The 23,861-nt window shown below is 39.3% G+C and overlaps 3 protein-coding genes across 3 annotated transcripts; 1 reads left to right on the top strand and 2 right to left on the bottom strand.

Moving 5' to 3' along the window:
* Window positions 1–937: 937 nt before the first annotated feature.
* On the bottom strand, window positions 938–7,181 carry LOC138201000 (lanC-like protein 3). The gene is made up of 5 exons (XM_069154068.1): window positions 6,553–7,181; window positions 5,910–6,033; window positions 3,644–3,841; window positions 3,346–3,553; window positions 938–3,079 (listed from the first exon to the last, which is right to left on the bottom strand). The coding sequence occupies exons 1-5, from the start codon at window positions 7,084–7,086 to the stop codon at window positions 2,920–2,922; spliced, it is 1,224 nt and encodes a 407-aa protein (XP_069010169.1). The 5' UTR covers window positions 7,087–7,181; the 3' UTR covers window positions 938–2,919.
* Window positions 7,182–11,509: 4,328 nt separating this feature from the next.
* Window positions 11,510–16,391, top strand: LOC138201001 (gastrin-releasing peptide receptor-like). Its single transcript, XM_069154069.1, has 3 exons — window positions 11,510–11,931; window positions 13,631–13,982; window positions 15,775–16,391. Exons 1-3 carry the CDS (start codon window positions 11,510–11,512, stop codon window positions 16,087–16,089), a joined length of 1,089 nt encoding a protein of 362 aa, XP_069010170.1. The 3' UTR covers window positions 16,090–16,391.
* Window positions 16,392–19,655: 3,264 nt separating this feature from the next.
* On the bottom strand, window positions 19,656–23,165 carry asb11 (ankyrin repeat and SOCS box containing 11). Its single transcript, XM_069155232.1, is given in 9 exon segments — window positions 19,656–19,780; window positions 19,872–20,060; window positions 21,222–21,356; window positions 21,427–21,455; window positions 21,457–21,560; window positions 22,324–22,431; window positions 22,555–22,634; window positions 23,070–23,111; window positions 23,114–23,165. Coding segments are annotated over 9 exon segments (864 nt in total).
* Between the last annotated feature and the right edge of the window lie 696 nt (window positions 23,166–23,861).

Below are 23,861 nucleotides of genomic sequence, written 5' to 3'. Positions count from 1 at the left end.
TATTATTCCACTACAAACACAAGTTAAGTTGTGACATGGAGATCTAATTATAATAACAGTATCATTTTACATTAATCTCCTTTTTCCATTTCCTAAAATAAACCTGATTGAAACTAATGGATTCTGAAGTCCTGAAAGTTGTTCCAAATTTGTAAAGGAGATCCACAACAGCCATAAGTATACAAATTTGATTATTCTGAGTATGACACCAATGTTGGTCTCTTATATGCTCAAAGGCCTTTAAATAGGCTGCTGATTTGTCATATAGACATTTGTACACACAACCTGCATGCTGCAAAATACTGAGAAGTTTGACCATTTTATTAAAACTCCTCTGCAGGTGGCATTCAAAGTTTGTAAATTACATTAAGCCTCTCATCTCTGTTTGATTCAAAGAGAGTTGAATACAAAAACTGCTTTTTGCAATTCCTTTATTGATGTCTGCCTTCGTCTCTTTTTTTAATGATGGGAGGCATTGTGTCAAAATAACAACAGATGCCATGGTGTTGTTTGTTTCTACTTGCAATAAGCAGCTCATGCTCACATAAGCAGGATTTTATGTGTGTTTGCCAGAACTGGAGCAGATTTTTCATGGATTGAAGTGTATCTTCACTCTCTTCTGACATTTAATTTTTCTGTTAGCTGAACAATTATTACATTCAGCTTCCTTTTCTTTGAATTTATCAACTTTGAAAAAAAAAAATAGATGAAATATAATGTTTGGATTTTTAAAAAAAGTTTGTAATGAGTATTGACTGCACTGATGTTTACAACTTGTAAATGAAACCCCAGTATGCAATAAAACATTGATGTTAAGGTTTAATTATAAATAAATTTTATGTAAAAGATTGTGTTTTTATTTATATATATTCACCATGTCACTGTGTCAGGGTGTGATTGATTTTTAGAATAAAATAAAACATCCATCTTATTTTTTTGTTTTCCATGTGGACACTTTATTGATAACACTAATCCTGCAGATGTTGTTTTGAACAGCTTGTATTACAAATGCAAAAACAACACACACACACACACACACACACTAACAACATACACATGTCCCACAATATTAGCGTATGAAACCTGTTTGGTATGCTGTTTTTACTAATGTGAGCCACATGTTGATGAACACCAAAGCATTTTCGGTTTCCAATGTTGTCTTTCTTTACACTCCCAGTGATGCAATCCTATCCAAATGCTAGAAATGTGCTTTTAAGGCCGCATTATCACATTTCAGTACAGAAATTCATCACTGACTGTAACTCACATAACTGAGTTGCAAAAAGTTGCCTCTTAAACCGACTGAACTGGAAGAAAAATGTAATTCTCCCACTGATAGATTTTTCTCTTTTGTTCTCTGTCTCCATCACCGTCTAACACATTCAGTTCATTTTTTTTTTAACGGTAATATTCCTCACAAATCACAATATATTGAACACTTTTAAAGTCCCCACACAGTAGCTAACACGGTTTGAAACATCAATACAAACAGCTGCTACACGGTGTAACCTCAGAATAATCAGGTGAGTCATCATATCACATGGCGCAAACAAAGTCAGACGATAATTATTATTTGGACAATAAACGACAGTAATTACCTCTCAGCATCTGCTGACTGTGCATTTCTACCCATGATTGATGATTCGGAAAGTTCAGTATCAAAATCACTCCATAACATTGAGCATCGAAGGCTGTGACAACAGTTAATTGAGAGATTACGTACCCTAAAGACATGAAGTCAAAGGTCTGCGATATGTGACGCTGAGCTGGTGAAGTGGTAGAAAAAATGTAAAGGCATTGTGTGACACTTATTATTTTTGTATGTGATTACCATTTACTTCGAGCCGTCAATAGTGTACGTGCATGTTTCCGACCTGAGAGCAGCACTTTGGTAGAAGATGCTGCATTTTCAATCATTGTTCGAACAGTACCATTTCTCAAAACTATTTCAGTTTTCAAAGTATGACAGTGTGGGTCCTCTTCACACAACTGCACCAACAGCTGGAGTCATTTGTGGCTTGAGGCAAGTAAACAGGAAGTAGACTCTAATGGAGTCAGTCAGTCGTGTCTGGCCTACAACTTCAGCACGGCTGTTTCTAGCCTACATTTGTTTATACTATTGAAAGTACACTAAAACACCCATTCCTGTTCCTGTTTGCACCGTTTCCTTGATCATTTACTGCCTTTAAATGGGGTCATGTTTAACATGTTCATGAGAAGAATCCATATGACTGCCCCTTTTCTTATATCAGTCAAGACCTCGTAATTTTTATATGTTAGGGTTATATGGAAGTTCATTTTTTGTTGGATGTTAATCTAATATATTGTAATTCAGAGTTTAGCTTCATAAATCTAACAGTTCATCCTGAGGAAAATTTGTACCTTGCCTCATCTTCTCCCTCCGTCATTTTACCTTTGCATTTCTTGCATAACGTTACTGGTCTGCTAGCTTGCTCTATTGTTAGTGTCTGTGGGTTCTATGTGCCATTGCCAAGCAACAGTGCTCTTACAACTCACAACCGTGCACAAGACTTTGTAATCACGAGCTCAAGAGTTCCACTTGAAGGCAGCATATGTCTCTATGTTAACTCTGCAGCGTCTCACAGTTTGGAAACCTCTGCCTCAGTGCAATTGAGTACTTTGTAAATTAAAATGACCAACGTTACAGTAAGTGCAATGTATCTGATAAAGCCTGGAAGCTGAGCGCTCACACAAAACAGGACCATTTCACTACTGCAAGACACCTCGAATGGGATTTTTTTTTTTTTTTTTCTAAAACCATCCATCCCTCTGCTCTGCTTTTATGTTTATTTTTTTTGCTCTGGTTCTAAAGTTTCTATTGGTCCGGTTCTTGAGGGATCTCCGAGGGATGGAGTGATGTCTGTCCAGGTCAGTGGACAGCAGTAACCCAGGGTCTATTCACACAAAGACACTAAACAGAGGGAACTCTGACTGGTCCGGCTGAAGGAGGTCGACCAGGAAACAAACCGTCCCTGACAGGCCTTCAAACAGACTCAAGACGCTGCTTACTGAGCGTGAGCCCGCCTTGAACTCCTCAGTGAAGAGGAACTCTGCAAATCTGTCAGGAGACAAGAAGAACAGACAGACATGAATGGACATAGACACGGTAAGTGAATGTATTACAGTTGATGGGATAGCAGAGCTGTAGCTACAACTGACGGCATCGATGCCATGTCCACAGTATATTTTTAAGAAAAGGATACTTGAATGTCCAAAGCACGATGTTTTATATCTTTACCTTTCAAACTCTTTCAAATCAAAAATATGGAATAAAGCTTATACAGCTTACGGCCTTGTGGGAAACAGCGGGAGGGGTTTCTTTACCTCTGAGCACGGTAGATGTATTTGGAGTGGCCTGTGAGCCGATAAAGCAGGAGGAAGACATAAGCGCTGCCTGCAACTCCGTGACAAATCCCAGGTCCTTCCTTCAGCAGACCTTTCTGCCACACCAGCTCTCCACTGCGGATGCACGTGTCCAGATACTGAGGCTTCTTGTTGATCAAATAGGCTTTTGCAAAAAGATATGCCACACCTGCACAAGAGGACGGAGACATGAACTGTAACAGGGTGACGTGCTCTAAACACACAGTACATGAACATGATGATGTCATAGTGACTGTACCCGGGGCCCCGTGGCACCAGTGCACCAGCTCGTTCTCTCTCTCGATCATCGCTCCCAGCTCTGAAGGCCAGTTACAGTTCTGCTCCTGGTTCATGAGGAAGTCCACGCTCTGCCACACCAGGTCCTTCTCTGCCCAATTGAGCATGTCCTGGTAGCTCAGCAGCATCTGCAGCACCGACGACAGGCCGTGGGCTGCACCTGGGAGGTCACACATGCACCCACCAAACCAGGACACGCAGGGAAACACCATGCCAGGCACACAGACAGACACAACCCGGAGAATACGAGCACAAACATTCACAAAGGTCTGCTGGAGGTTTTCGTTCTCTTCTACAACGTGTAGCTCACTATACATACTTGACAGTTTGATTGGCAGCTACTGTATCTTGTTTTCCAGCCTGAACGTGGTTGATTGCCAGAACAGGTGAGTGGCGGGCAAGTACATAAGCATCTTCACAATCTCTGCCCATGAAAGAATCCTATAGAGAGCACTGTGTCGGGATATAAATTTGACCAGAATTCACATGCTGAACTAAAACTGCAAGCTGTGTAGTAAATCATAAAACAAAACAAAAATAGAGCTATCGCAAAATGTAGTGATAATAGTTTAAAGTATCTGGAGTCATGCCTTGGTCTGGTAATCTTGAGCTCAATTTGAGATATTGATCTAATCCCAAGTATACACACACAAATATACAGTATACAAGTATACACAGAAGAGGAGACAGTAGAGGAGCCCTTCGTAGTCTTGCAACCACATCTGCATACAAGAAAGTCAATATTGGACGATTCTGCAAAAATTTTGATTATGTTAAAGACAAACCATTTTTCCACATCCAATGCCAATGTTTTGAATATATATATATATATATATCATTTCCAGCATCCTTTGAATTACAGATTAACAATAAATTTAAGGTAACTGTGTTGGCTTTACAGCCCTGTTTTGGTTGAGTCTTACAATATTATTTTCAATTGTAGGAGGCAGCTGTATTCAGTGAAAACCCAATGTATGCTGCCTGCTCAGCATTAAATGAAATGATACAGTGCACAACTGGTTGACAAACACAGACGAGCATTTGGCATCTAGAGTAGATATTTCCCTCAGGAGTTTGGTGGAGACCAAAATCAGAGTTAAAAGCAATGAAAGTCAGACCTTCATTTTTCAGGTGGCCAGAAACAAGACTACAAATGAACAATAATGCTGCTCCATGACTGCTTGATGTGTAAATAAGCAAATGTTTGCCATTGTTTTGTATAGCTGAAATACAACTTGAAGTTACAATCTCGACTCCTGTCTTGTTTTCTTTGTGGGCACCTGTGGTGATAAGCGATATTTGCAGTTGTGTGTTTGGACTTCACTTCCGTGGTCACAGTCAGTTAGCATTTGAAGAGCTGTTGCCTTCGCTCCGTCTACCCTCTCAGCAACTGGTTCTGATATGTCAACGTTGTCTTCACACTGCTCCCAGGAGGACGACCGCCCTTGACTTACTGCAGGTTTAAGATTAGGGGAAAATTGTGTTTGTGGAAAACAAGTATTGTTAAGGTTAAGCAAATAAAAGACTTGATGAAGTTCGGAGAAAGATTGCGGTTATGCTAAATCAAAATGTTAACAATAATCAAAGGTCTGTGATTGGACACAAACTCCAGCCTCCTACCGGACAGTCAAATAATCTACAAATATGGATGAAGCTTCATTGTGCAATCCTTGACTGAGTCTTTCTGAGTAATGCTGAGCGCATGCAGGGAATCCACGTGTCTCTGAGGCAGATGACTGATGTCAAACCTCAGTGAGCAGATCTTTTAGGACAGGCAAACTGTAACACATGCAGCACCTTGAACAAGTGTCTTTATTAAACATCCAGATATTTCCGGTCAAAGAAAGTCTGACTGTCATTTATGCTACTCCCTCTTCGTCCTCAAAGCAGTCGTTATGCATCCATGCAAAAGTGGCCAGCGGGGCTAATGCTTACTATGAACTTTGTGTTGGTCTGAAAGTTACTGAGGATCTCCAACCCTGACGGGTCCCTTCATCTGATGCAATCAAGGAAAGGACAGTTAACTTTACACATGTTAACACACCAAACCTGACATTAAAAAAAGATCCTCTTATCGTCAGAAGACCGCAGTTCTGAAAGTGAGATACAGAGAAAAATCATATAAAGTCTACCTCGATAAGAACAACAAACATAAAAGACTTTAAAAAAAAAAAAAGGGGGGGGACAACTATCAGTGATGTAAGTTTGCACAAAGCTTATGATCTTACCGAGGTACTCTGTTCCGTAGTAGGAATACATGAGGGGGAAAGGCTTTCTCTTCTTTCTGGCATACTGCTTTCCTGACTCGATGATGGCCTGGCAAATAGATTTAATTTGATCTCTGCTCAGAATCTGCAGAATAAAGAACAGACTGTAGTTACTTACAATGCAATAATCAAAATAAAAAAAAATATATAAAAAAAAACATTGACAAAATTTAATAGATAGGAATTAAGAGCCCCATTAAAGGATTCTTGGGTTGTATGTAGATTATGGGCTCCCTCATGATGATGTAGGCAACATTTTTCTACAAGAACAACCACCAACCATTCTGTGTTTCCAGTCACTCCAAGGATTTCTGTCTTTTTCTGGTTTTATATCATTGTAAATGGTGTGAATTAGATCGTCAACTGATTGGCAGAATAGGCCTATCGATTCTCATTCACTTCCATTATGGATTTATCCTTTTAACCATTTAACATTACAGAAGAAAACAAACCTTTAATAGCATCAGAAATCACGTGTTTGTGTTTGTGTGAGTGGACGAGGACCCGCTTCAAAGCAGGTGAGTAGATCAGGGAGTGATAGCATGTACAAGTTTATTTCTGGACTGCTATGTTAAAGTGCGCCATCCTCATGTGGGGAGCTCACCTCTATGCCCAGCCTCTGTTTGAGGACCAAGGCGGCACACAGGTACCCAGACCGCCCTACAAACAGCTCATCCGAGCCGCACTCCAGAAAACTGATGGGCGCGCACACCTCCCACAGGTTACGAAATTTGGTCAGCGGCTTAACGAAGTCAGCCAAGCCCTGGGATTTGTATATCATAGCGGCCACCGCGTAGATGCCCGCCCCGCCGAGCAGGAAGGCTGCTCGCATGCTCTTGTCCTGCTCTGCGTCCACGTATCCGACCGACACGTCGATGATCTGCTTGGCCGTCTTCAGGTAGACCTCCCGGTGCTCGGAGAACAGCGGGCACTCGCTGACGTGATACAGCATGTAAGCCACGCCGGCCGGCCCATCGTACAGCCCTCCGTCGCAGTCCCGGAGGTCGAGGGGAACCCTTTTGAGGATTTTATCGACGGTGGCGACGACGGCGGGCACCACGGCCTCTGCGCAATGGCCGGAGAGCAGCGCACCTTTGTAGTCGGAGAAGCGGTTGGCAAAGCAGCGGGTGTTTTCCATCACCGACGTGCAGGCAAAACCCTAATAACGCAGATCTGTGTGAGCTGATCAGGGTGTCCGAGGATGAGAGAGGAGAGACACTTTGATTGCACATCCAAGCCAATCAGCTCTCAGCTGATTGGATGTCAGCAGTGATGGTTCAGCCTCATATTGGCTGATGGGACCTGCAGTCTATCCACCTACAAGACCTGCACAGCTTCAGCCTCAATAACAGAGAGAGATGGAAGAAGTAGTTAGATCCTCTGAACAGTGGAGAAATAGACTAAAAGCCCTCAATCAAAAATGTATTCTAAAATAAAATAACCATAGTTCACAGTTTTTGAGGAATCCAGCTGTTTTTTTTTCTCCATTATTTTGTGTACACAATTCATGGATGAAAACTTAGAGGTATTTCTAACTTAATTATAAAAACACAATCAGTTAACAGAAGCACAAACTTAGCGTCACCATGTGTCCCTCTTCATGTTGGACAGCACCGCATTTTTCTCTCCTGTCCTATATGTCCCACATATTGAGACGATGTCCTATATTTTGATTGGCTCTAGTTTTTAAGAGTTGGCACTGACCCAAGCCTGGTCCCCAAGACAATGTGGATCATGTCACTCCACTTCTCACATCTTTACAATGACTTCCTGGGGGTTAAAGAATTGGCTTGAAATTAATGCTATTAGTTTAATGCAGTTAGTTTGTAAAGAACTAGATGATTTAAGGCCAAAAAAAACATTTCAGACCTTCCTCTATATGTTATGAACCCCGCAGGTGGTCTGGGATAGGTCTGCTTTCTGTTCCCACGTATCTGGAACAACCTCAAAGATAACAACAAGTGCACTGAAACTCTAATTTCTTTTAAATCAAAGCTGAAGACTCTTATGTTTGCTGCTGCCTTTTCTTAAATTAAATAATTAGGCTACCTTATTTATTACACTGCACTGCGACTTTTATTCTCTATTTAACTCTTTTAAATTTCTATCTGTTGCTTTTACATTTTGAATTTGCTTTGTTGCACATTGAGGCCATTGAACATTGAACCTATGCGTATCTAATGAACTGGCAGCTTTTGTTATAATTATACCAAATTGCCCCTCTGAATGTGATATTATGTGGTTCGGTAAAGCAGATTTTAACTTTTAACATCATATTTTGTGAGCTGAGTTAGTTATTAAATGGAGCATTTTAGCACTGTGCTAAAGGCAATTACTGTAGGCTCGTAATTATAGTAGCCTTTTAGTTTTCATTTGCTTAAGTAAAACATATTTCTTCCACCACTGTAAATAACTCCATTATGTTATCAGAACATAATCATGTTGAACAATAATAGGTTGTAATAATAGCTGAAATGTTGAAACCGTGGATGTCTTTGCTGTCAGAGGCTGTTTGGACAACAAATTCAGAAAGTGATTACAAATCAGAACACAATGGTATCAAATAAACAAGAACATTAAAGGCAAAAAAAAAGAGAAGAGTTTTACAGATGAATAAAAACAGAACATAAAAACCACAAAATTTGACAAACACTAAATTCTCCTGGGATTCATCCGCGTCAGCTCACCTGTTTCATTTGTCTGTAGTCAGTTCATTATCTTCACCACCAGGTGACGACAAAGGTCTGCAGGTTCAGCTGGCTGCTGTCCATGGTCCTGAAGGAGCAGCTGTTGTTCTTTGGATAGAAGTCCCAGGGGTCTTGAGTCCTAGGGATCCCACGCAGATGTTTCACCTAATTTGTTCTTATTTTGGTTGGAACATGATTCAATATTTATTATTCAAATGCTTTTTATTGTCTGTTTTAACTGCAAAGGAATTTGTAACCAACCTGGTTAAAAATTGCTGTATACATGAAGTTTTACTTATTTGTTGTCACTTTGACAGTGCAGTAAAAATGTCACTGTAATAACTTTATCTGTGACTAAATGTGTAATCGGGGGTGGAGACCACTTTCAACTACCTTCGAACAATTGTAAGTTTCTGATATTTACTTAGATTTCACTCTCTTGTATTTCTACACTGTGACAGTTTCATAACCAAACCTCACAATAAACTCACAAAATAAATCAGGACACATTACTCCATTTTAAAGAACAAATACAATAAATATTCAGAGATGTTACAGGTGTCAGGTATCAGTTTCATTCACTAAAGATTCAATGTGTGCCATTTCCAGATGACTGTGGTGGTTATCTGAGTCCAGAGTGTGACTGTGAGACAAGCTTTGAATGTTTGAATTTGAAACTAGCAGTTTTGACCCATTTGGAAAGACAGAGATAAAGAAATTTAAAAAAATGGAAGAAAGCCTTGGAGATACGAACGTGAAAGCATAGGGCATCTTCTGAATAGAGAAGTAATTACATTTTTGAGCACTCAATACAATTTCTTTTCAATAGAAACTAAAATGGCCCCCAAAAAATGCTAATTGAACAAAGGCAAAGCTTTTCTTATGTCTTTATCTCAAAGCTGTGTGCGAGAGAAGGACAGCAAAGAGAGAACACAAGTGGATGCAGTTCCACTCAGAGCTCTGAAAACATCTTGTGGTCTATCTGATAATTACTGGCAATTATAGAGATGGAATCAGTAAGTGGGGTCCTGTTTGAGGTCAGACAAAAGCTTGCTTCAAGTGCAAGTAAGTTTTCTTTGATGGCCATTTTTCCTCAGTCTTTTAAGATGCAGAAAAAAATGTATACATGAGGGGAAAATAAAATTAAAAATGATCTAAGCTGAAACCATTTGGTTCTTTGAAAACATTTTTAGGCAATTTTGAGTAAAGTTCTCAGATGTGGACAAATCTAAATTCTTCAAGTCCGCTCAGAAGAAGCTTTTTCTCTCTGCATTATCTGCTGCACGGATACAACAAAACTCAATTTGCATTTATATGAGAAAAATGATTTGGGACTCAGTTGGCTGGATCTGATGTCCCAGAAAATAATGCTTCAATATGTCTCCAGTGAAAGATACAGGGGCCTTGAACACTGTGTAGGTGACGCGCTGGAAAGGTTTGAAAGATCTGACCTTCACACCTACGATAAAGAAGAAGGCGCCAGAAGACACCTTGATTAGTGGTGACAAAAGCATCTCTTCTTCTTGACAATAAAGCATCAGGTTCCTTTGTAACAACTAAATAGATTGGTTAAGACTTTTCACTTCAGCAGCATGAAGTGAAAAACCACATTCTTTTCACCTGGGAGCCAGCAGAATACATATTGATTATACAGGGTTGAAAGTTCCCCGCAATAATAAAGTACAGCTTCACATTTTTTCATGTTTGTCTCAGAAACAGTGTAGACGTATCGATATGTACAGTCATTCTTTTGTTCATTGTTTAACTGTCTAATGCATTTCCATTACCATTACTTTTCTCTGTGTGAATAATCAGTCTAAAGCAGAGCTGAATTAATGAGACTTCAGCTGTCTGACAAATCCACTTAATTACTTTAATTTAATACAATGAATATATGATTTACTTGCAGTTCAGCAAGGAAACACTTACCAAGGAAACAAAGGAATAAGGATTTTGTTCCCCTTAATTTGCACTGAAATTACAAAAGAAAGAGATTACTTAACAGACAATGTGAGAAGCAACGATACAGCGACCAAGAAACTGTTTTGATACACATATGTGAGCGTTATAATCAGATTTAGATAATAAGATATATACTCAGTCAAACTATTTGTCAGGTACTCCGGCTTAGATATCAATCACAGTTAAATTCTTCAGTGAGAAACAACTGTTCCACTGACTGACTACATAATTCAGTTTAATTATGTCTACAGTGATTAATTAACCAAGTTACATAATAATTTTTTTATTTTACCATTATTTAGTTCTGTTATGCAACCAATCATTTTTGAAAAGCTGCATATAACTTTATTTTAAATTCTTGTGTTTCCATACTTAAATATATATTTCCATTTAAAAAAAACAACAAGGTATGTGTATTTATTAGGCTATTATTATTTACAATGTACAGCTACAGCCTCAATAGGGTAAGAGTTGAATAAGTACTTGAAGAAGTAAGAATGGTCTCTTTTACTTTACATCAATTTGTGATTTATTTGTGTTGGCTGCTAATGAACACTGAAGGTGTGATACCTCCAAATCACATCAAGATGATCTGTATGTATTCTTGGACATTCCCAGGAAGTGTGTGCGTATATTTGCCAATAAATTCAGACTCAAATTCATACTGAGAGGAGCCTTTTAGTAAAGAACAAAGTGATTTTAACCCTGAAGATACACGGGGGCTGAATGTTTAGTCAGATCAGTCTACTCTTATAGACGATATCCCCCCCCCCCCCCCCCCCATCAGCCCGTTAGCCCGTAGCCCGTGAAATGACGCACGCGCCAGCAGGAGTTCATAAAGTTTATAAAGGCTTCCAGCAAACACATCAGGAGACACCAGACTGAAGACCTGTGTCCTATTCCTGCGCTGCCATGTCTCTGGAGGATCAGTTCATTTTAACCCCGGAGGACAGTAGCGTTTTTCCTCCCAACGTCTCCAGAGTGTTGTATTTGAACTCGACAGGAGGAGAGCCGCACCAGTACGGCATCTGGCTCCCTGGCATCGGGATCGCTGCCGTCTATGGGATCATCATCGTGGTGGGTCTGATTGGAAATGTCACTCTGATGAAGACGTGTCTGCTGGTGAAGTCCATGCGCACGGTACCCAACTTGTTCCTGTCCAGCCTGGCTCTGGGTGACCTGCTGCTGCTGGTGACCTGCGCCCCGGTGGACGCCAGTCGCTACCTGGTGGACGAGTGGCTCTTCGGCCGCGTGGGATGCAAACTGATCCCGTTCATCCAGCTCACCTCGGTGGGAGTATCCGTGTTCACTCTCACGGCTCTGTCCGCTGACCGGTACCTGTCACACAGTCAGTCTGCGCATGCTTTTAAAAACGTTGTAATTTCCCAATTTATTGATTTCTTTCTTAAACATGTTTATAGGATTAGAGTGACATGATGCGCATCGGGGCTGGTTTTCTTTAAGGCATGTCTTAGGCATTAAGCTACATCACATATGCCTACATGTTCTAGAAATCTTTGCCACAGATTTACACATAAAAATGTCTACAAAGTTCCTGATATTTGATTTTTGTGTGTGTGTGTGTGTGTAATTTTTGTTTTTTGAGTTTACTGATAAAAAAAAAAAATTTTAAAATGCAGAAAATATGATTTAAGTTGAGCAGTTTTTTCAAGGAAATTACTCTGTAAATCAAATATACTCCACTAATTTTCTGTATTTTCTCTTTAATTATGCATTAAGTAGTTCTGTTAAGGAAACTTCAGGAAATCAGTATAAAATAAACTGTTGGACCAATATCATATTGACTTAATAATTACAGAGCATTTTGTGCACTTTTAGTCAAAAGTAGACAAACTGAATCAAAGCGAGTCTAATAATTGTGAAGTCAGCCTAAAAAAGCATCATGTGTAAAAATCCCCAATGTTGCTTTAAAATAAAGTAGCCTGCTATTGACTTGACTTAACCATCCTCAGCGATATACAAAGGCAGAAATTTAGAAAACCCGAAGTCAGGAGTTTTTATGTAACTCATTTATGTAACCATCTCATCTGAATAAAAAGTCTATGAACATTTGTTTTAATTTAATTAGTTTCTGTAACCTCCCCCCCCCTGCATTAGTTTCTATACAGCCAAACAACTTTCTCCACACCACCATATTTGTACCTAAAAATTGTAACTCAACCAACCAAATTAGTGTGTTGGTGAATTTTAAACTCTGCCCGAGGCCCACATGCAAAACAATCTCAGCTCCACTTACTTGCTTATGGAATTTTTGATGCTATGTATTTTATTTTTCCTATTTAAAAAAGGTAATTTTTTTTTTTTTTTTTATTATTGACAAAATTCTTTTCAAATTGGTCCACTTACTTGCTTAATTAATTATCATAAATAACAACAGGACCAAGGCCAGAGTCTGCAAAACTGTTCTGTGGATCTGAACAAGTTTGTAAAGCAGAAAAAGTATGCCACTTACAGCAGGCTCTTGTTGAGATATTAAGTCTGCTGTGATTTAAACTTTGCATTTGCAAGATGATTTGAAAAGGAAAATCTGTATTTCTATATCTGTCTGACTCTCTTCCAATATTCGCTTATTTTCTTGAGAACTGCAGGACGATATAAATATAAACAATATAAATGTCTGAAATGTGTCAGGACCTCTTGGTATTTTCAACATTTATGACCTTTAGCAGCTTTCAGGAGAAAAACAGCGTAAATGCCAAAGAGGCAGGAAACCTGTGGGGGTTTTTGCGCTGTAACTATTGATGTGTTTTAATGCATGTTCCCTGCTTAGTTATCAACATGTCTTATGCAGTTGAGCACACCTCCCTACAATTTAAAGCAGCTTGAACATTTAACAGCTCTAATTCCCAAAGCGTCCCCAAACAACCTACCAACCAACCAACCAACCAATCAACCAACCAAAAAAAAACAATCGACCAATCAAACAATAATCGGCTTGATTGATTATGTGCTAATTAAGAAACTGTAATGAAGCCATTAAAGTTGATCCAAAAATGATTTTTCTTCCTTCAGGTACAAAGCTATCGTCACACCGCTGGACATCAACAGGTCCAGTGCAACACTTAGCATCAGTTTGCGAGCGGGGGCCATCTGGCTGTTCTCTGTGACTCTGGCGATTCCTGAAGCGGTGTTCTCCGACCTGCACACCTTTACCACCAGCGACACCAATGAGACATTCGTGACCTGTGCGCCTTACCCCCATGCCGGGGAGCTGCACCCAAAGATCCACTCAACCGTCTCCTTCCTCATCTTCTACATCATCCCGCTCTTTGTCATATCTGTTTACTACTGCTTCATCGCTCGCAGTCTGTTCAGAAGCTCTGCGGACATCCCTGCTGAAGGACACCAGTACCTCCAAAAACAGGTCTGGCTCTTGACTCTGTTGTTTGTTTACTTCCAAAACAAAAAAAAAAGGTATCCTCTTGGCAACACTTAAAAAACCCCACAAAATGTCCTCCAAATACAGCCACAGAAGGATTTCAATTTTTAGAAGACATCTTATTTCTTTCTTGACAAGAAGATTGTCTGTAAATATGTTTTATAAGGCCACAATTAGCAGCCAGTTATCTTAGGTTATCTTAAATAAATACATTATAACCACGGCCAGGTTTACCTCCTGAGGGGTTACAGGACATAACTTTCATTGATAAGCTCCCCCACTGTACATGATAGTGTCATTATTTCCCCAGAAACCAACCAGCACTCAAGAGCCAAAATGATCAGTCATTAGTTGACCGGTTGACTGAAAGATATTCAATGGACAAGGTTTTTTGGGCCACTTTGCTTTCATTTTAATGTTGGCAGGAAAGAAGGGTAGCGGGAGGGGGGGTATGTGTCAAACATCCTCCTGGCCCTGAACCGTGGACATTAAGGTTATGTCTCATGAAGATTAGGCTACCAGAGGAACAGATAGGGACAATTTTAATAAACCTAAGTTTTAAACAAAAACATCCAACATACCCAGGTACCAGCTCTTAAAATGTGAATTTTCTCTGGTTTCCCAGTTTTTTCCCCATGATAGGCTTCGAAACTCAACATCTCTGGGTTTGTGACTGTTGCTGAGGGCAAAACAGCAAGTTCAATATGTTAAATTACTTTTCAGAGAATGATGGCCTTTTTTCAGTTTTCCAACACTTTTCACACGAAATAATCAAATCGTTCAAGAAAACAGCTTTAAGGTGTACCGATGATGAAAATAACTGTTGGTACCATGCTGTGGGGTATAATAACACTCTTGTCCAAGGTTTCTTGTGTCTTTGTGATCTTTCTTTCCTGGTTGCCTGGTAACATCTTACTTAAGTTAAATATGGTGTTTTAAAGGTCCTATATTTGACTCTTTTCTGATGTTTTATTTGCAGTTTTGATATCCATGAGAACATATTATTGTCGTTTTAATTACCAAAAAAACTCTGTATATTTTTACATCTCTCTTCAGCTTCTCTCAAAGACACTCCACCAACAACAGGCTGTTTTGTGTATTCGAGACACGTTGATATCAATGACCCTCTCTTCTGATCGGCTGATTGTTTTCTTTGCGATGCACTTCCTGACCAACCACAGGTTTTCTTCTGACTTGTAGCATGTTAGCTCTGCAAGGAAATGACCGCTCAGTATTTTCTTCCAAATACAAGTTTGGACAGTGGGCTGTGCTGAGGGCAAGTATATGATATGAGCATATCATTTGTGACATCACCAACGTACGGAAGTCCAAACAGCCCAGTGGCTGAATATAGGATGTGTTTTAATGGTTTTACTGTGTTTATGTAGCACCTAGACTTGCCGGATATTCAGAAAAGAAACAGAATTCAGAATTTTATACAATATATGACCTCTAACTGGGTATCTTTGAGGTGCTGGTTGGCAGATTTTGTGACCTTTTGAAAACCTCTTTTTGCTGAGCGGAGCTAACCAGCTGCAGCTTCACAATAAAGGCCTGAAAGTGGTGTCAACCTTGTCATTAAGCTAACGGTCGGGAAGAAAACAAATGTCAAACTATTCCTCTAATGTGAACATTTTGAATAACAGGATGACGGGAATGTGGTTGGGGAATGTGGTTGGGGAATGTGGTTGGGGAACCAGATATTTGGGTACATATGGTACAGAATGGAGAAAAAAAATGTAGAAATGAATTTCTTCTCTCTCTCCTTCATTGTCAGATCAAGAGCAGAAAGCGTCTGGCCAAAACTGTGCTGGTGTTTGTTGGCTTGTTTGCAGTGTGCTGGCTCCCCAGTCATGTGATCTACCTGTACCGTTCCTACCACTACGACCAGGTGGATACGTCGCTGGCCCACTTCATTGCCAGTGTGTGTGCTCGCATCTTGGCCTTCACCAACTCCTGCGTGAACCCGTTTGCTTTGTATATGATGAGCAAAAGCTTCAGCAAACACTTCAACAAGCAGCTGCTGTGCTTCGCCTCTCCCAGACGCCTGTACAGCCAGAATAGTGTCAGGACAAATATAACCAGTGTCTGAAGAAAGTTTCATGAACTCAAAGTAATAATCTGCAGGATTTCAATTTAAATAAATGTGTCTAAAGTCATTATCTATCACAGAAGGAGGGAACACAATATTGATTGAGCCTGTGGTCCACTCATTACTGCACTTGCGTTTGCAGTAATAGAAATTGAACAAGCTGAGTGACTGTGGCAACATTCACAGAAGAAAATGCCATGCAGAGCAGTCAGTGAAGCGCTTTGCATCACCCTGCAATGATGTTTTCGAGATGGTAAACAGAGTTAACACAACAGGCTTGCTCTTCAACTCACTGGTGTGAAGCAGAGCACTGAGGAGAAGAAGAAGAAGAAGAAGAAGAAGAAGAAGAAGAAGAAGAAGAAGAAGAAGAAGAAGAAGAAGAAGAAGAAGAAGGAGGAGGAGGAGGAGAAGGAGGAGAAGAAGAAGAAGAAGAAGAAGAAGAAGAAGAAGAAGAAGAAGAAGAAGCGTTGTTGTCGGTCTATGCCAGGGTCTCAGAAGAGATCATTTCCTTTTCACTTTCTTGTGTTCTAACTCGAACTGCCAACAACCAACGAACTGATATGACACAGGTGACACTGTTTGGATCTTTGGGAAGTGACGTCCAAAAACACAGCTGCAATTACTGCTGACTGCCATGGGTGCCGCCAAAAAGAAAGAACACTGAGATCGAGATTGTAACTTCAACATGTTCTTCAGGACGAGAGTCACTTGCTATTTTAGTTGATGAGTGGTTAATATTAAAAACAACAATAACTAAAAAAAACAACTTAATAATTGATTATTTTAAAATATCTATTGGCAGTATAAGAGGTGATTTGGCTTTAAAACAAAAGTTTTGGTCAAAAGACAGATGTAGTCTCCACAGATCTGAAGCTGCTTGTTACAAATACAATACAGCATCTCCATTTGCTTAAGAGCAATTTTTTTTTGTGCATGTTCCCTGACAACTAAATCTAACATTAAAACAGATCCTGATTGTCGATGTGTTCTCTTTGTGTAATAAATTAAATTATGATAAAAAAATCAGATGTGCTCAGCTTCTGCTTGTGGTATAAACCATTCATGAAACAGATTTATCAATTCATTTAAAAATATTTATTGTGCATATTAATACAGTATTTCCTTATTATATATTTGCCAAGTGTTGTTATTAAAAGAAATGTCACATATTACACATTGTGTACGTATTGATTTACTGTATAATGTGAGGTTGCTAATGGTGCATTTGTTGGCTTTGCTTCTGCGTGTACATACAAATTTAGCAGCTATTCGTTAATTCTTAATTAAGTGTTTAAATAATAACTTAACACTCGCTGAAAGTCTTGTTTCAGGTTTATGTGTAATATATTAGGCAGAAACTGGCTATTGCAAATAACTGTTTTCATTATTGATTTGTCTGTTGGTTATTTTGATGAATATTCAGTTAAATGTTGAGTCAGAAAATATAATTACAAAAAGAATGTTTTGTTTTGTTTGATCAAAAGTGCAAAACCCACAAATATTAAATTGACATTGATTAGAAACAGTGACATTTGAAAAAACAACAACATTAAAACAGCGTTATGAGTGGATGCACAGTGGATGTTGGTCCAATATTTTGGTCAAGACTGATCAATTTAAAGAAGAGTTGGGTGGATTGTAATGACATGTGGACAGATTCCCTTGTGATGGATTCATTTCCATTAAGTGTTTTGTTGATGGCTATCAGTTTAACAGAGTGCAACACTCTATATAAATGTGCAAATGACAGAACTGTAAAGTAAACTTGTTTTGGTTTTGTGTCATCAATGAAAAAATGTTTAATATCTGGATGTTTCTGTACAATTACACTTCATTTGATCTGCATGACTCCCTCCTGTTGTCCTTTTTAAGAGGGGTTTTGATTGTTAACCCTTGATCAATAAAAAATAACTAAAAATATAAAACATTTAGCTGATCTGTGATTTGATTTTTGTCAGAGGAGAGCCTTTCACTATGCTGTTGGTCTGACCTTTTCCAACAGAGCAACACAACTGAATGGAGCTCAAAACTGACCTTATAATTATATATTATTATCCATCCATTATCTATACCTGCTTTATCCTGAACACGGTCACGGGGGCGCTGGGCGAAGGCAGGGTACACCCTGGACAAGTCGCCAGTTATAATAATAATAATAATAATAATAATATATAGTAATATTATATATTTTTAGTCATACTATTTTCTCATGGGTAACTAGTGAGTTTGGGGATGAGGAGCGGAAAGCTCAGAATGTCATATATCCCTCCTTCAGAAGCTTTGCTGAAGGCTGAGGCTTTTCTTTGCTATTCAGGGTAAATAAATGTCAAGTTAAATCTACTCAAATAAGATCTTTCAGGTCTCTGCAGAGGTGACCTTTCAGGGTGGCATCTGAATAAAGGAAATTAGTGCCCCTTGAGCAACTCAGTAACACAACGCAGTCTATTCCACAGTTCTTTAGATCCTTCACGCTTGCTGCTGTTTTCATTGTCATTGATTGTCTTTTATAATTTCCTGCTACTCAATTTAAAACCCTTATTCTGGGTTGTCGCATGTACACGGATTTTAACAGTTCATTATATATTTACTGCATATCCACTGATGTAAAACACACAACTCCAGAACACTGTGTTTTTTCCCACTAAAATCTTTCCAGTTGTCTTCTCATCAGGTTGGTGTCTGAGTTTCCTCACTCACAACCTGTCGATCACTAATGTGCCAAAAACATTACTGACACTTTTTACACAATAAAAGATATATTCCGCGTCGATAGAGAAACTTATAGGTTTTGGTTATAGTATTTTGTGGGATCAGACGTTGTAATAGTCAAAATGGCATCTTATAGAGGTTCAAAGGAGCAATTCATGCATTCTTCCTCTTCAAAAACCTGGTGCCTACGTTACTCACAATGCAACTTGGCAGATAGAGCAGGTACAGATTCACGTGTCTCTCCAGCCACCTGATGTTATATGACAAAGGGCACAACGTGGGAAGACGCTTCACCAAGCAACCAGGCTGTCTGGTTTACTTTTAAATATATTTGAGTTGGTAGGAAGGAATCAACAAGTTTTGATGACTTACCAGAAGAACAAGATCTTCATCTCTGGCTGATGTTGAACCCATAATTTTTCTGAAGAAACACAAATCTATTCAAACCTTTTTTGTACATCTGCCACAAATTTGCATCGCTGCCAAAATGATTAGTTTTAATATGAAATATTCACAGTGTTTAAAGGCCAAAACACTTTTACAAACAAAATAACTTGATAAATTAACCTTTAAAAACATTCCCAATGGAGAGCTTTAGTTTAAGTATAAAAATACAAAACCTGATATGTAACAGTCACTGAAATATAGTTTTCCACTCTTGTATCAAAAATGTTCCTTTTGAGTTTGACCTAAACTGCAACAAATATAATATAAAAACAACTGTCATAAAATAGAGATGAAAATTGAGTCCTATACTGAATGTGGAGGTGTTTTTTCCTTGTATAGGAGTCGCAAAGCAAAAATGTGCGGACGAATCAATGTATGTTGAGCATGTCAACCTACAAAAGCACAGTGTCTCACTGGTAAAGAAGGAAGTCCTTGATACTGTGAGGAAGGAAAAGGCTGGGGGTTCTGTGCAGACGACTCCTTCCGAGACTTCGACGAACACAGAAACGACACAGCTGAGACAGAGAGCAGGGACCTGGGCAAAGGAGAGAGGACACAGCTGTTAAATAAAAAAAATAAAACAGGGTAATGGATTGTGAGTGGTGCGTCAGTATGTTACAACACACCTCTTTTCTGCAGTGCAAGTCTCGCTGCTCTGTTTGGCGTCGACAGACCCAGAGGAGTCTTTCCCTCAGCGTTCCTGCAGGACCCATCAGCACCGAAGTCCAGCAGGCGGTCCACCACGTCAGCTCTAGCACCCCGAACTGCAGCATGTAAAGGACTGTCCTGCCCACATCCTAATTGAATATCTGCTCCTACACATACAGAAAAACAGAAAAAAAATTTAACACCTGATACCAAGTAAAACAGACAAATTACATGATGTAAACACCAAAAGCCCTCATGTGCTCTATAGAGTTACTTTAAGTACTATGTGGTTGGAAACTATATACACAGTGAAAGGTAGCAACTAATGGAAAAGTGGAACTGGTGAAACTTAGAGCAGAGCATTAAATAATATTAAATGATTTGCAGTAAAGTCTGGCAGCTCTTAAATTAGACTGACTAGAAATGCCATAAAAATAAATGTGCTGCTGTGAACTGCGGAAGCCTGCTTTTATGTTAAAATAGAAAGTGAGAGGGAGGCAAAGAAATGGTCAAAATCAATCAGGGAAGAGCGGGGACAAAAGCAGCAACATCAGCTGCATTCAATAATTCCAAGGCTGCAATGAATTCTGTAATCATTTTCATTGTTTATTAATTGGCACGACATTTTTCATTTTGTCTATAAAATTACAGAAAACAGAGCGACATGTCTGTTCCATAGTGTATAGTGATGTCCTCTCAAACCCTGGAATAAAAATATTTTTTCTATCTGTAATTTAAAAATGTTACATTATCACTCTTATCATGTACACTCTTATTGTGTCGGGTGAATAAATCGTTTGATGCTCCTATTTCTTGGAACTACAGCTGCGATGTCTGCACCAATGCTAACAGGTCAGGAGAAGTTTGCATTAAAAAATAAGTAAAATTCGCAGATAAAAAAGAAGAAAAGAGGCTTTCTGAAAGCAGCTCGGACAAAGTTTGTTGTGAACACAGCTTAGTACAGGCATTTCTGAGTGGTTTAATATTAGCATGTGACCCGTTAGTTTTTTCCACTATATCCTCAAGTCTGGATAGCAGGGGTTCTTGCTGCAGTTTGAGTTTTCTAAATGTAGGCAATGAGAACTCACCTTTTAAGAACTGGTTTTAATGTTTGACTTAATGTTGCATCTTACATAAGGACCCTTAGAGTGTTTTAGTTCTCAGGGATATTTTGTTTAACTGTTTATCACTTCTTATTTCATATATTTTTGTGCAGAACTAGAGGTGAAACTAACAAAAGGCTACAGCGAAAAGAACAGCTGAGGTTTCCACTTTATACATTCGTCTGTTAGGGGGATAGACATTTGTCTGAGTCTTTTTGTTGTTACCTGAATACAGCAACGCCTCCACACAGGTTGCAGCCCCAGCCAGGCAGGCAGAATAGAGCGGCGTCCCCACCACCAGCAGCTCCGAGTCTATACAAGTCCCACAGGACAGCAGCAGCTCCAGACACTCTCTGTGATCTGGTGAAGGTACAACACTGCATCACAATCTCTCCTGAGACGCCTTTTCCATTTTTGCACAGACACACACCTTTCTTTGCAGCCTCATGGATGGGTGATACCAGATGGTAGGTGGTGCTGCAGGATGAGCCAGACACAAGCAGCACTCCCACTGCTGCAAGAGTTGAAGAGAGGTGTGGCGCCATCTATTGTCACTGCCTCTGCCTACAGAGGGACACAAACACCCAAGCACAGCAGACTTCATGTCATCACTGTTGTTTCTAGTAAAACAAAACAACTACAAGGGTTTGGATGATTACTTCATTGATACAGAATTACACTCTGGTCAACAACAAAGAAAAGCTTTTTTTCAAAAAACATTTGCAATTGTAAAGACTGTAATGCTTAAACTCTGTGAAGTTTAAGTCTTTTAAGAAAAGGCTGATTGGCTAAATAAACTTTCTGTGCTGGTATTATGCAGTCGGTTAACAGCCCTAGACTTTGTATTTCTACTTTTACTTACAAATTCAGTCAAAATGTAAGTAATTTCAGCAAATATTCCCAATTTCATGTTTTGACAAGAAATCACAATGATAATAACAATTAACCTTTTTCTCTAATCTTTTCAAATCTTGATTGTCGAGGATTCTTAACAGGTTTGTGGTGGTCAAATGTTTTTGAGACCAACTGGTCAATCAATATGTAAAAGAAGCGATAATCACAACATTCGTAAATCCTTTTTCTTCTTCTGTAGTCAAATAGTTATCCAAGTTAAACTTAACAATATTGAAATTGAAGCTGACTAGCTGCTCTGATTCCCAAATATCTAAACTATGTCCCACCTGACATTTGGACCTCTGTCTGGACAAAGACCTTTAACATCCAAATCAGTCTCATTGATTCAAACTTGTATGATAAAATAAAACTTATTTTTAGGGTGTTAATTTGGATGATAAATGCTGTAGAATTAAATTGACAGTCTTCTTACATTTGCACCATTATCCAGCAGGAACTTGGCACAAGCATAACGACCACCGAGACAAGCCTCGTGGAGAGGAGACACTCGGTCCATGGTGAGCGTGTCTACATGGAAGCCCTGCAGGGGAGATGGGAGGATAATACTGTCAGATATTAATTTAAATTTGATCACATGAAATGATTGCGTGTTGCACTGGGAGGACATGATGTAAAACTCAAGAAAGACCTGTATTAGTTGTACCTGAGTCATCAGGGTCCTCAGGTGGAGCAGTCTGCCCTGATAAGCCGCTTCATGCAGAGGAGTTCTGTCTGACCAGGAGTCTGAGAGGCAGAGGAAAGGATCAGGAAGGTCTCCACATTCATAACATAGTGAACTTGCTCTGTCCATTGTAATGTTACAATAACTTCATTTGAATGCCTGTTTTTCGGGTTTTTCAGGGTCATTTTAATTGTTAAGCACCAAAACAACTGAACTAAAAGCATTCAGAGTTTGGTTGGGTTCTGTAAAGCCAGACAACAAACTTGACATGCAAAGTTTTTAAGTCTCAACCAATATGTAAATCTGATTACAAAAATAGTAACTTTTAAAAAACTTAAAACTATAAAGAGACAAGTCTAAAATTGTCTTTATTGTTTAATGCAAAGCTAAACCACACGTATTGGAAAGTTTGTGCATTTGCTCAAGAAGTAACGTCTTTTAATTTCTCTAAAAACACAACTGAACCGAACAACTAAAAAATAGCAGAATAAACTTACCAGCCATCAGCGAGTTGCATGGCAGCCCCCCATAGATGTACGAGGCCTCTGCCAAGATTGTGGCCACAGGGAAACCTCTGTTTGAACAGCAGCCATGATTCAAATGAAACAACAGCAGACCCTTCTGTGACTGTCCAGGATGCAAGCTCACCCAGTCGGATGCACAAACATGAAGTAGACCTTCCTCCCCTTCTTATCTGGGTCCTGGCCACCTCCTCCACATTACCACATTTAGTCCACAGCATGTACTGTACATGACAATGGATACTGAAATGGTGCTGTGCTGACACACCTTGGAGAAAACACTTAGTTATGCATTCTACAAAACAGAGGAACACACACAGGCATGGACACGTTTCTCAAACTTTGGATAATTGGAGGACACAAGAGCAGTGTTTTGCTGAACCTGTGAAATGTGGATGTGCAGTATTTTCTGTGATGACAACATATTTTTAGTTGAATGCACAGTACTTACTATCAAAAGCTGCGATTGAAACGCTGTCACTACATGAACTATGTAACTCAAGGGATATCTCATAATGAAAAGCTCTAAAACACATTCACTTCTCCAAATGCACAGTCAAAAACATAGAAGCTCTACATGTAGACACGTATATGCATAAAAAAGTTTAGTATTTTCAGTTTAGTTTCTTCTTAAATGAGGCTCATTTAGACACAGTGCGATGTTGACACAAATCCCCAGTTAGCCTTGAAAACACGCCCCTCTATCTCCTCACGTTTCACAGCTACTCTGTGTTTTGTCTGGCGTTCTTCCTTCCAGAGCTGCCTCTT

Source organism: Embiotoca jacksoni, unplaced genomic scaffold (genome assembly GCF_022577435.1).
Source record: "Embiotoca jacksoni isolate LCO1_2020_lvr unplaced genomic scaffold, fEmbJac1.0.p SCAF_2, whole genome shotgun sequence".
In the NCBI taxonomy this organism is placed as follows: Eukaryota; Metazoa; Chordata; class Actinopteri; family Embiotocidae; genus Embiotoca; species Embiotoca jacksoni.
Note: the sequence above shows the minus strand (reverse complement) of the source record. Positions and strands in the feature narration are given on the sequence as shown.